Raw genomic sequence first — 12084 nt, 5'->3', positions numbered from 1 at the left:
CTGGGCCCATGAGCCATGGCCGCTGAGCCTGCGCGTCCCGAGCCTGTGCTCCGCAACGGGAGAGGCCACCACAGTGAGAGGCCCACGTACCGCAAAAAAAAAGAAAGTTTAAATATACACAAAAAAGAATAAACTAACCATACTGTTTCATAAACATTTGAAAAATATTATATTATCCATAAGAATAAGTGTACTTTAAGACCATAAAAAGGGGGTAGGTATAGCAGACGCATACCCACACAGGTGCAAAGAATGCCTGGAGGAGGTGTAGGAGGCTTTGCAAAGAAAGTGGATTTCATAACTTGTTTCCCCTCTTGTTTGAGAGGCAAAGAAACACAGTGGAATGAACACAGACTGGATCCAGACCTAGGTCTGATTGTTGGAGCTGCCACTTAGTATCTATGTGGTCTTCACTAAGCCCCTTAAGTTTTTAGAAATCCTTACTTTGTAATAATAGGAATAATATCCCCTACCATGAAGTTTTATGGTGAGTGGATTAAAATGAATTCATTTAATAATTATTGTATGTAAAATCAGCTAATAGTGTCCCACATATAATAGACATTCAGTAAGTACAAATGCCTAGCATAGTGCCTGGCACTTGGCATGTACTTTTTTTTTTACATCTTTATTGGAGTATAATTGCTTTACAATGGTGTGTTAGTTTCTGCTTTATAACAAAGTGAATCAGTTATACATATACATATGTTCCCATATCTCTTCCCTCTTGTGTCTCCCTCCCTCCCACCCTCCCTATCCCACCCCTCTAGGTGGTCAAAAAGCACCGAGCTGATCTCCCTGTGCTATGCGGCTGCTTCCCAATATATCTATTTTATGTTTGGTAGTGTATATATGTCCATGCCACTCTCTCACTTTGTCACAGCTTACCCTTTTGGCATGTACTTTTATTTTTTTTTTTTGCGGTACGTGGGCCTCCCACTGTTGTGGCCTCTCCCGTTGCAGAACACAGGCTCCGGACGCACAGGCTCACGGACCCAGCCGCTCCGCGGCATGTGGGATCTTCCTGGACCAGGGCACGAACCCGCGTCCCCTGCATCGGCAGGTGGACTCTCAACCACTGTGCCACCAGGAAAGCCCTGGCGTGTACTTTTTAAGAAACAACCTGCTTAAGAAGAGAAGGGAAACAGGTGGGGAAAAGAAGGACAGGCAGTGGCAAAAAAGAGAAAACAGAGAAGGGTCAGAGGTAAAAGTGGGCCAGCTGGATGAAACAGCCCTGCTGATCTGGAACACACAAGCATAAACTTTCCAGTGATAGCTGTTTAATAAGAGGGCAGTCTGTCAGGAAAGGTACTAAGCACCTGTTCATGGTTCACATCAGAATGCTCCAAGGGGAAATTCCTGAACTAAATGGACCTGAACTTTCTGTGTGAAGCTATGTTCTGTGTGAAGTTAGACTAGGCAGGTAGGCTTACTTAGAGGAGAGAACAAAGGAAACCTGGAGAGAAAGCTCAGGCGCAGAGGGTGGGGCTCTCAGAGAGGTATTGTCTCCTTATAAAAATGTCTCAATCAAGCATTTTAGATCAGAGTTAGTTCATGCCTCCAAGTTATTTAAGCTACAGAAATGTGAAACATATACTTTTAAGTGATCACAATGTCATGTATAGTAAGGGCTCAAAATTATCCAACAAAATAACACACTGAAACTGAGAAGTTAAGAGAAATTTCCAGATATGAAGCTGACAATGACTCTCTGTCAGAGTTAATACAGCAAAGTTGTTCTTTTTTTTTAAACTATTTTTATTTAGTATGGAAGCATCATTTGTCATAACTAAACTGTTAACTGAACCACCAGCCCCTGGAAGACTACTGCAATTGTTACAAATACTTTATTTGATTTTCAAACAAATTAAAACATTCTAGTTCCTATTAAGGTAACCAAGGCAACACGGATTCATAACCAGCCTATTACTGCACACTGAATGTTAGCCCAAAAGAGATCATAAGTCTAAATCACACCCTCAGGGCAGCAATTACAGTTTTATGATGTCCTTCCCCCACATGTCACTACTTACAACACGGCTATCATCACTAATAGCTGCCTAGTGTCTGCTCTGCAGATGATGCTATTTTGGTGTTATACCCAGGCCATTAAAGTGCCATCATTTCTCTATTAATGGAGTGAGTAAGCAATCTACATCCCTGATAATAAGAGCAATCCACGTCAAAAATAAAATAAGCTAAACCAACCAGTTTAAAACTATTGCTACAGGAAAAAAAATCAATGATTAAGTATATCAAGAAAATCTAAGACTGAGGTTAAATAAGACAAGAATACCTTACTGACTCACTCAGTTTCAATATGGATATTTTTTTCTTTTTTGGGAGGGGGAGGGAGGCAGCACACTGCACGGCTTGTGGGATTTTAGGGCCCCGACCAGAGATTGAACCCCGGCCACGTCACTGACAGCACTAAGTCCTAACCACTGGACCGCCAATTCCCATCAATATGGATTCCCATCAATATGGATTGTTTTTAAGCACAGATAAAAATTCAGTGTACAATAAAAAAAAAAAAAATTCAGTGTACTTAGCAATGGAAATGATTCTAACAGACAACCTCTCCTAACAAACAACACATAATATCTGTTTATCAAATTTGATAAATGTTAAAATGCTGTATGTTTCTATCTTTTGTTAAATGTTATCAAATTTGATAAATGTTAAAATGCTGTATGTTTCTATCTTTTGCCTTAAGAGCTTGATGTTTTGATACTTTTGCCACAGAATTAAAGGAACAGAAAAGAAACAGAGAGAATGGAAGAGAAGGTGAGATGGAAACAGAAAAACAAAGAATTAAACTAGGCTCTAAGGAAGCCATATAAGCAAAAATGACAAGATATTTATTTTTCTAGAAAAATCTTCACAGATAGGAAAGAAAGCAGAAGACCTCTAATTTCAGTTATGTGAATCCTATACAAGAAAAGACTGAGTAATTTCCTGGCCAAATCTAAATCTCATCATCTCTCAAATGAAGACTAGCTGTACAATGTACCTCAAAGGATTACTAACAGGATAAAATGAGATGAATTTTGAAACGTTAAGAGTACCCAAAAGCATGACTTTGTTCCTACTGTGAAACAAAAAATATGGCAGATTCACATCTTACATTTTAAAAATATATAAAGGAACAATATGAACTTCAAAAAAATAATAAGGATAAAGGACTTCCCTGCTGGTCCAGGGGTTAAGAATCCGCCTTCCAATGCAGGGGACGTGGTTCAATCCCTGGTCGGGGAACTAAGATCCCACACGCCGTCAGGCAACTAAGCCCGTGTGCCACAACTACTGAGCCCCACGCTCCTTTTCTTTTCTGTCAGGTCAGCGGAAACAGCCTCTTTTCACTTCTGATTCTAATAATTTGAGCCTTCTTTTCCTCCTTTCCAAAACTAAAGGTTTATCAATTTTGTTGATTTTCAAATAACAAGCTTTTGGTTCTCTGATTTTTCTCTAATGTTTTTCTACTCTTGATTTCATTAATTTCTCCTCTAGTTTTTCGTATTTCCTTCCTTCTGCATGCCTTATATTTAGTGTGCTCTTCTTTATACAGCGTCTTAAGGTGGAAGGTTAGGGTACTGGTATGAGGGCTTTCTTCTTTTTTACTATAGACACTAATTGCTATAAATTTCCCTCTCGGCATTGCATTAGATGCAGCCCAGTTTTGGTATGTTGTGTCTTCATTTTCACTCATCTCAAAGTATTTTCTAATTTCCCTACTGATTCTTCTTTGACCCATTGGTTAAATAGGAGTATGTTGTTTAATTTCCACGTATTTGTGCTTTTCCTAATTTTTTTCTGTTACTCATCCAATTTCATTCCATTGTAGTTGAAAAATATACTTTGCATTATTTCTATCAAAAGAGTGAACGTTATTGTATGTGAATCATATCTGTATGGCACACTGTATGGCAAAAATCACAGACAAAATAGCACTAGGCAATAGAAACAGTAACTGTAGCTATGAATCATAGTCTTTATTTATGCGAATTTGCAAAAACTTGTGACAGATATGCCATTTCCAGGTAGTTCAAATTTTTACCCTATTACAAATGGTGAAGAAATGCACAAAAACTCCATATGAGAATCTGGAAAACATGAAAAGCTCATTCTCAAGAGAGGCAAATGAAGAACAAATATGAGGTCTCACTAGTAATTTTTTAAAAAGGAAATTAAAAAAAATGAAACTCCATTTTCCTCCTACCAAATTAACAGGTTTATCTCTTGTTTAAATCTTAATCTCTTGTTTAATATCCAATGTTAGAAAAACAGGTGAAATTAGGCACTCTCATATACTGTTGATGGGCATATAAACTGGAATACTTCGGGAAACAATTTGGCAAAAGTATCAAAAGCCTTACAAAAAACTCTAAATGCTTTCATCTAGTAATTCTACTGTAACAATCTATGTTTAGGAAATAACCCTAAATACAGAAAATACTTTAGACTAATCACATTCACTGTACTATTATTTACAATTTTAAAAAATGGCTACAATATAAATGTCCAATAATAGGAGAATAGTTAGGACAAACTATGGTTTAATTACTGGACAAAATATCATGCAACTATTAAAAATATTTATAAAACATTTACAATATAAGGAAAATACTTTTGTTACGTTAGTGAAAAAGCAAAATTGAACATAGAATATGATTACAGCTACATGTGTAAAAAGAAAAGCAATCGGGCTTCCCTGGTGGCGCAGTGGTTGACAGTCTGCCTGCCAATGCAGGAGACACGGGTTCGTGCCCTGGTCCGGGAGGATCCCACATGCCGCGGAGCGGCTGGGCCCGTGAGCCATGGCCGCGGAGCCTGCACTCCGCGACAGGAGAGGCCACAACAGTGAGGGGCTCCCGTACCACAAAAAAAAGAAAAAAAAAAGCAATCAATCTGTATACAGAAAAAAAATTCAGAAAGCATACATCAAAAGACCAATAATAATGGTTGCCTTTATAATGGTTGAGTGTAGTTCTTTCTTTATACTTTTTAGTATCTTTCCAAAGTTCCATGAGAATAAATTTTTATAATAAAAGGTTTATTCAAAACAAATTTAAGAAACTGTTACTTCTAGCAGAACAATCCACTGAGTACAACACCTCTCTCACAAGCAAAACCTCCCAGGTATATATATACTCTCACATGGGAGATACACTTACTCTCTCAAACACATAATTCCTAGTTTTTTCCACTTAACCTTTTAATACTGTACTTCTCAAAGTGTTCTGGGTTTGTTTATTGTTGTCATTGTTTATTAAGATAAATGAAATACTCTTTCCTGGGGTTCAGAAATGGCTTTCTAATTCCATGAATATAACCCTTCCACAATTCAAACATATGTCTCCTTGTATTCTCAAAATAAATTTACCAAAAAGATTAAAACTAAAGCCAATTGTCAGAACACTCTGACAGAAATCACAGCAAGATCCTTTTTGACCCACCTCCTAGAGAAACGGAAATAAAAACAAAAATAAACAACTGGGACCTAATGAAACTTTAAAGCTTTTGCACAGCAAAGGAAACCATAAACAAGACCAAAAGACAACCCTCAGAATGGGAGAAAATATTTGCAAACGAAGCAACTGACAAAGGATTACTCTCCAAAATATACAAGCACTCATACAGCTCAATATCAAAAAAACAAACAACCCAATCCAAAAATGGGCAGAAGACCTAAACAGACATTTCTCCAAAGAAGATACACAGAGTGCCAACAAACAAATGAAAGGATGCTCAACATCATTAATCATTAGAGAAATGCAAATCAAAACTACAATGAGGTATCATCTCACACCAGTCAGAATGGACATCATCAAAAAAATCTACAAACAAGAATGGACTTGAGGACAAGGGGAGAGGGAAGGGTAAGCTGGGATGAAGTGAGAGAGTGGCATGGACATATGTACACTACCAAATGTAAAACAGATAGCTAGTGGGAAGGAGCCACAGAGCACAAGGAGAGCAGCTCGGTGCTCTGTGACCACCTAGAGGGGTGGGATAGGGAGGGTGGGAGGGAGACGCAAGAGGGAGGGGATATGAGGATATATGTATGCGTATAGCTGATTCACTTTGTTATACAGCAGAAACTAACACAACAATGTAAAGCAATTATACTCCAATAAAGATGTTAGCAACAACAACAAAAAAGTAGTCAATTCTACAAAGTTTAGGAACTGGTGTTATGCACAAAAGACAGCTAATAAAAAGCTCCAAATTAAGTCCAAAGGCACAACTGGGCTTCCCTGGTGGCGCAGTGGGTGAGTGTCCGCCTGCCGACGCAGGGGACACGGGTTCGTGCCCCGGTCCGGGAAGATCCCACATGCCGCGAAGCGGCTAGGCCCGTGAGCCATGGCCACTAAGCTTGCGCATCCGGAGCCTGTGCTCCGCAACGGGAGGGGCCACAACAGTGAGAGGCCCGCGTACCGCAAAAAAAAAAAAAAAAAGGCACAACTAATGTACATACAATTTTTTATAATCAGAGAAACAAAAAAAATTTCCGAAACACTTGTGTCTAGTTGGTCTGTTTATTGAGGCAACAAAGTATCATAAAAAGAATATGGACTTTGGAATCAGAAAAAGGAGTTTATGCCCTGGTTCTGCAACTTCCTAACTGCGAAAACTTGGGGAAACTAAACTTCTCCAACCTCAATTCCCACCTTAGTAAAAGAGGTAATAATAGCACTTCCCTAAAGGACTATGAGGAACAAATGAAAAACTGGGTACACAGTACTGTAATAAGCAGAGTGCATGTATTAGGTACAGGATACATGGTAGTTCCTATGATTATTTTCATTTCTTTTGGGAGGATGAGGAAGCTCATTTTATAACAAGTTACTCAACTTTATTCCTAATCCAACATCAAGAAACAAAATAATGAGGCAGCTCTTAAAACCATTAAGAGTCCTTGGCAATTCTCAGTTATAGATTTAGGATGGAGGTAAGCAGATCTTACAGCTCATATCACCTCTCCAGATAATGCAAAACTGTTCAAGAAAGATGCAACCCTATGTCTAACAATTATATTCTTACCTTGCAAGCTACATCAACTAATCGCATCTGGATAGCTTGATTGTCTGGGAGTTTAGTGCCAATTGCAAGCAAAGTGTCCAACAGCTGAGCTAGGACTTGATGAGACTCTAGAAAGGAAGATGGAAAGTTGGGTTTTAGAATTTCAAAAGGAGATCACTATAGAAACTAAATTTACTTGGGTAAAGAATGTAGATTTTTGTCAGCTGGGTTCTACTATTTGATCCCTAATTCCCTTCAACTAAATTCCTAAAGGGATCATGTCTAAAAATTTGAGTCCTCCACAGGATGGCACATAGTGCTCCAAAAATGTTTAGTGCTTGACTAATTCAAGGGCTTTTCATTGCCTCCAAGATAAAGTCTAAATTCCTTAGTAGGGCATGCATACATACATACATATATACATACATACATACATACCAGTCCCGCCATGATGTCTAGCCCTCCCTACTTTTCTAGCCTCATCTATTTAAGGTCTCCTCTAGTACCCTTTTCCCCAATTACTTATAATTTGCTCAGGCCAACTTCCCTACCTAGAATGCCTTCATCTACATCCAACTCCATTTTCAACCCTACTCCCCAGGGAGCACCTACTAATCCTGAAGTGTCACCTCCTGTATGGTACTTTTCCTTCTTCCCCTAAAAAAATTAACCATTTCTTCCTCATGCTTCCACTGAATCAGCTGTAACACTTTACGATACTTATTTATTTGTATATCAGACAAAACCAGGAGACTGAAAGATCCTTAAGGGCAAGGACTGTGTTTTATTCACCTTTGTATTCTCAGAATCTAGCACGACTCATTATATGCCCAACAGATGCTTAATAAATGGGCAAACAGCCAATTCTAAGTGAATCACTATCAATCACCTTAGCCAGATTCTCTTCTTTGTCTGAATTCTCTTCTTTGTTCCAAAATACGGCTCTTATGGTATGGTAGTGTTAGTGGTATACAAGAGGATTTAGGTGGCATTAGGAAAATCATTTTTATATTAATAACCTTGTACAGGCATACCTTGTTTCACTATGCTTCACTTTATTGCACTCTGCAGATACTGTACTACATTTTTTACAAGTTGAAGGTTTGTCTCAACCCTGCAACAAACAAGTCTATCAGTGCCATTTTCAACAGCACTGCTCACTTCATGTCTCTGTCACCTTTTGGTAATTCTTGAAATATTTCAAACTTTCATTATTATATTTGTTATGGTGATTTGTGATCAATGATCTTTGATATTACTATTGCAAAAAGATAATGACTCACTAAAGGCTCAGATTATGGTTAACATTTTTTAGCAATACAGTATTAAGGTAGTACATTCTTTTTAGACATAATGCTATTGCACACTTAATCGACTACAGTATAGTGTAGACATTACTTTTATCTGCACTGGGAAATCAAAAAACTTGTGTGACTTGCTTTACTGTGATATTCATTTTACTGTGGTGGTCTGGAACAGAACTTGCAATATCTCAGAGGTATGCTTGTACATATTTTAATGAACAAAATAAAAATTGCAGTTATTATGTTGATGACATTAATTTTCTTTTACCTTTACTAATATAGTCTCTTTAAATTAATTTTATTTAACTAAAAAATAATTGTCCACTTAAAACATTAAGTAAACCATAATACAGATGTGAAACAAATATGTCAAAAATGGTATGATATATAAATGACCAAAGCTCAGAAAACACTGGTTAAATCATCTCTTACTAAGACTTCCAGTAAAACACAATAGACTGAACACATCTGTTTATCACTAATTCTTTCCTAAAACCTCATTAACATATAAGCGTAAAGAAATTTAAAAGGTATAAACTTACAAGGACAAAGAAAACAGGAGAAGAAAGGTAAGCAGATGAGAAAAGTCAACAAATTTTTCAGAGATGGAAAGCAGTTAAAAAGTCTATGGCAGCTCGGTGCTTTGTGACCACCTAGAGGGGTGGGATACGGAGGGTGGGAGGGAGACACAAGAGGGAGGAGATATGGGGATACATATATATATATATATATATATATATATATATAGCTTATTCACTTCGTTATAAAGCAGAAACTAACACACCATTGTAAAGCAATTATATTCCAACAAAGATGTTAAAAAAATACTTAGTATGCCAATAAATAAATAAATAAAATCAAAAAAAATAGTCTATGGCAAAACTGAGAAATCTAATACTAAATGCCTACTGAGGAGGGTGTCGTGACAGAGCAAATAAATTCTAGCCATACGCCCAGAAAAATTCAGGAATTGTAGATTTTAAAAAAGACAACCAGGGCTTCCCTGGTGGCACAGTGGTTGACAGTCCGCCTGCCGATGCAGGGAACTGCCCCGTTCGTGTCCCGGTCCGGGAGGGTCCCACGTGCCGCGGAGTGGCTGGGCCCGTGAGCCATGGCCGCTGGGCCTGTGCGCCCAGAGCCTGTGCTCCGCAACAGGAGAGGCCACAACAGTGAGAGGCCCACGTACCACAAAAAAAATAAATAAAAAAAAAGACAACCAAAACACACCCCAAAACAGGGATGAGGCAGGGATTTGTTTGAAGCGTCTGTAAGAAGTAGTTGGACCCCTGCCTCCTTCCCTATCCTATATAACCAAATGACCACTGAAATAGGAGGTTTGTTCTCTATAAAAATTAGGACAGAAAGGATCTAATTTGGGGAATACTAGGTGAGGACAGGGAGGAAATATAATGAAGAAGAGAAGATTAAGAGATAATCAACGTATTGAAAATGAGACTCCCTCCTTCTCCCTAGCTCCCTTCAGTTGCTTTGGCTAAAAAAAAAACATAGCAGCCAGGCATTTCTCTGTCTTCCTAGCAGGAGAGTCAAAAACTGATGGGTGCCACAGAAAAACAGCAAAAAACACTAATATTTAACAGTCCTCCAAAGACATAAAGGATCATCTTAGAGTGGAGCCTACCAGCTGACTCTATTCTCTATTCTGCTCCTCTGCAGTTATTCCCACCATTCAATCTTCCAGCTCACTTACTTAATGTTCTGCCTCAGTTATTCTACTATTGATTCCTTCTAGTGCATTTTTCATCTCAGTTATTGTGTTGTTCATCACTGTTTGTTTGTTCTTTAGTCCTTCTAGGTCTTTGTTAAACATTTCTTGTATTTTCTCAATCCGTGCCTCCATTCTATTTCCGAGATTTTGGACCTTCACTATCATTACTCTGAATTCTTTTTCAGGTAGGTTGCCTATTAACGCTTCATTTATTTGATTTTGTAGGTTTTTACCTTGCTCCTTCGTCTGTAACATATTTTTCTGTCGTCTCATTTTTTCTGATGTATGGGGCTGTATTCCTGCCTTAATGGTTGTTTGGCCTAAGGCGTCCAGCACTGGAGTTTGCAGGCAGTTGGGTAGAGCAGGATCTTGGTGCTGAGATAAGGACCTCTGGGAGACCTCACTCCAATTAATATTCCCTGGGGTCTGAGGTACTCTGTTAGTCTAGCAGTTTGTTTTTTTTGTTTTTTTTTTTTTACACGGGCCTCTCACTGTTGTGGCCTCTCCAGCTGCGGAGCACAGGCTCCGGACATGCAGGCTCAGCGGCCATGGCTCACAGGCCCAGCCGCTCTGCGGCATGTGGGATCTTCCCAGACCAGGGCACGAACCCGTGTCCCCTGCATCGGCAGGCAGACTCCCAACCACTGCGCCACCAAGGGAAGCCCAGTCTAGCAGTTTGGACTCGGCACTCCCACCAAGGAGCTCAGCTTCAACCCCCGGTCTGGGAACCAAGATCCTGCAAGCCACGCAGCATAGCAATAGAAACACACACACACACACACACACACACACACACACACACACACTAAGGAGCAGTACAGGGGCTTCCCTGGTGGCACAGTGGTTGAGAGTCCACCTGCCGATGCAGGGGACACAGGTTTGTGCCCCGGTCTGGGAAGATCCCACATGCCACGGAGCGGCTAGGCCCGTGAGCCATGGCCGCTGAGCCTGCGCGTCCAGAGCCTGTGCTCCGCAACGGGAGAGGCCACAACAGTGAGAGGCCCGCGTACTGCAAAAAAAAAAAAAAAAAAAAAAAAAGGAGCAGTACAATAACAGAAATAAAAAATAAAATAAAATAAGAAAAAACAAAAAATATATTAGGAAAAATAAAAATATAAGTGAAACAACTACAAGGTAAAACAGAACCACAACAGAAAAAAAAAAAAGAGAACAAGCCAAAAGGAGCTGAATAACAAACTATAAAGAATAAAATAAAATTAGAAAAATCAAAATATAAATGAATCGACAACAACAAGGTAAAACAGAAACACAACCTAAAAAAATTTAAAAAATTAAAAAAGACCCTTGGCTGTGGGGGCAGAGCTTAGGCAGGGGCAGAACTTAGGCGGGGGTGGGGTTTAGTGTGGGGGAACCTAGGTGTAGCACCTGTGGGGAAAGGCAGCACGGCCTGAGGGGGGCCTTGGTGTGCAGAGTTTGGAGTTCAGAGGTAAGGCCCTGGGTGGGGGTGTGTGGACGGAGCTTAGGCTCAGCACTGCTGGACCTCCGAGGGCAGAGGATTAGGCCCAGGACCTCAGCAGGCTCCCCACGGGCCCAAGTGGGCAGGGAAATGCTGGCTGTGCTCCCTTCCATTCCTCCCCTCTCCCGAGGGTCTCCCCTGTCCCTGTTGATCCGCTAACCATGGGTGGGCCCCACCTGGTCTGGGAACCCCTCCCCTCCCCCAGCCGCCCCTCAGGGGCGCCAGTCCCATCCCACCTCCACTTCTCCTTCCCCCTCACTCCCCGACATGTCACACTCCCCCTACCCAGTCACTCAGTGGTTCCTACCATCCCCTTCAATGTCTGTGGTCCCCCACCAGTGCCTGGTAGGTGCCCTAGCTGTGCAGAGATGCGAACTCAGCGTCCTCCTACTCTGCCATCTTGACTCCGCCCCCATCAAATTGTTTTATGGTAGTAGTAGGAATACTTTTTAAATTTCTCCCTAATGTCATTACATTGGCATTTCAATAAATGCCAAAAAATTTTTTTAATATATTTTGATTGTTTCCTGTGAATTAAAAGTCTTGGGTCAAAA

General features: G+C 40.0%; 1 protein-coding gene across 1 annotated transcript in view; it reads right to left on the bottom strand.

Moving 5' to 3' along the window:
* Window positions 1-12084, bottom strand: part of INTS4 (integrator complex subunit 4) — a 113246-nt gene that overhangs the window by 81192 nt on the left and 19970 nt on the right. The window contains exon 4 of the mRNA XM_082659635.1: window positions 7045-7151. Within this exon, the coding sequence (XP_082515761.1) occupies window positions 7045-7151 (107 nt within the window). The remainder of the gene's footprint in view (window positions 1-7044; window positions 7152-12084) is intronic.

This window comes from Grampus griseus (genome assembly GCF_964374135.1).
Source record: "Grampus griseus genome assembly, chromosome: 8".
In the NCBI taxonomy this organism is placed as follows: domain Eukaryota; kingdom Metazoa; phylum Chordata; class Mammalia; order Artiodactyla; family Delphinidae; genus Grampus; species Grampus griseus.
The sequence above is the reverse complement of the archived record's forward strand: the minus strand, read 5'-3'. Positions and strand labels throughout refer to the sequence as shown.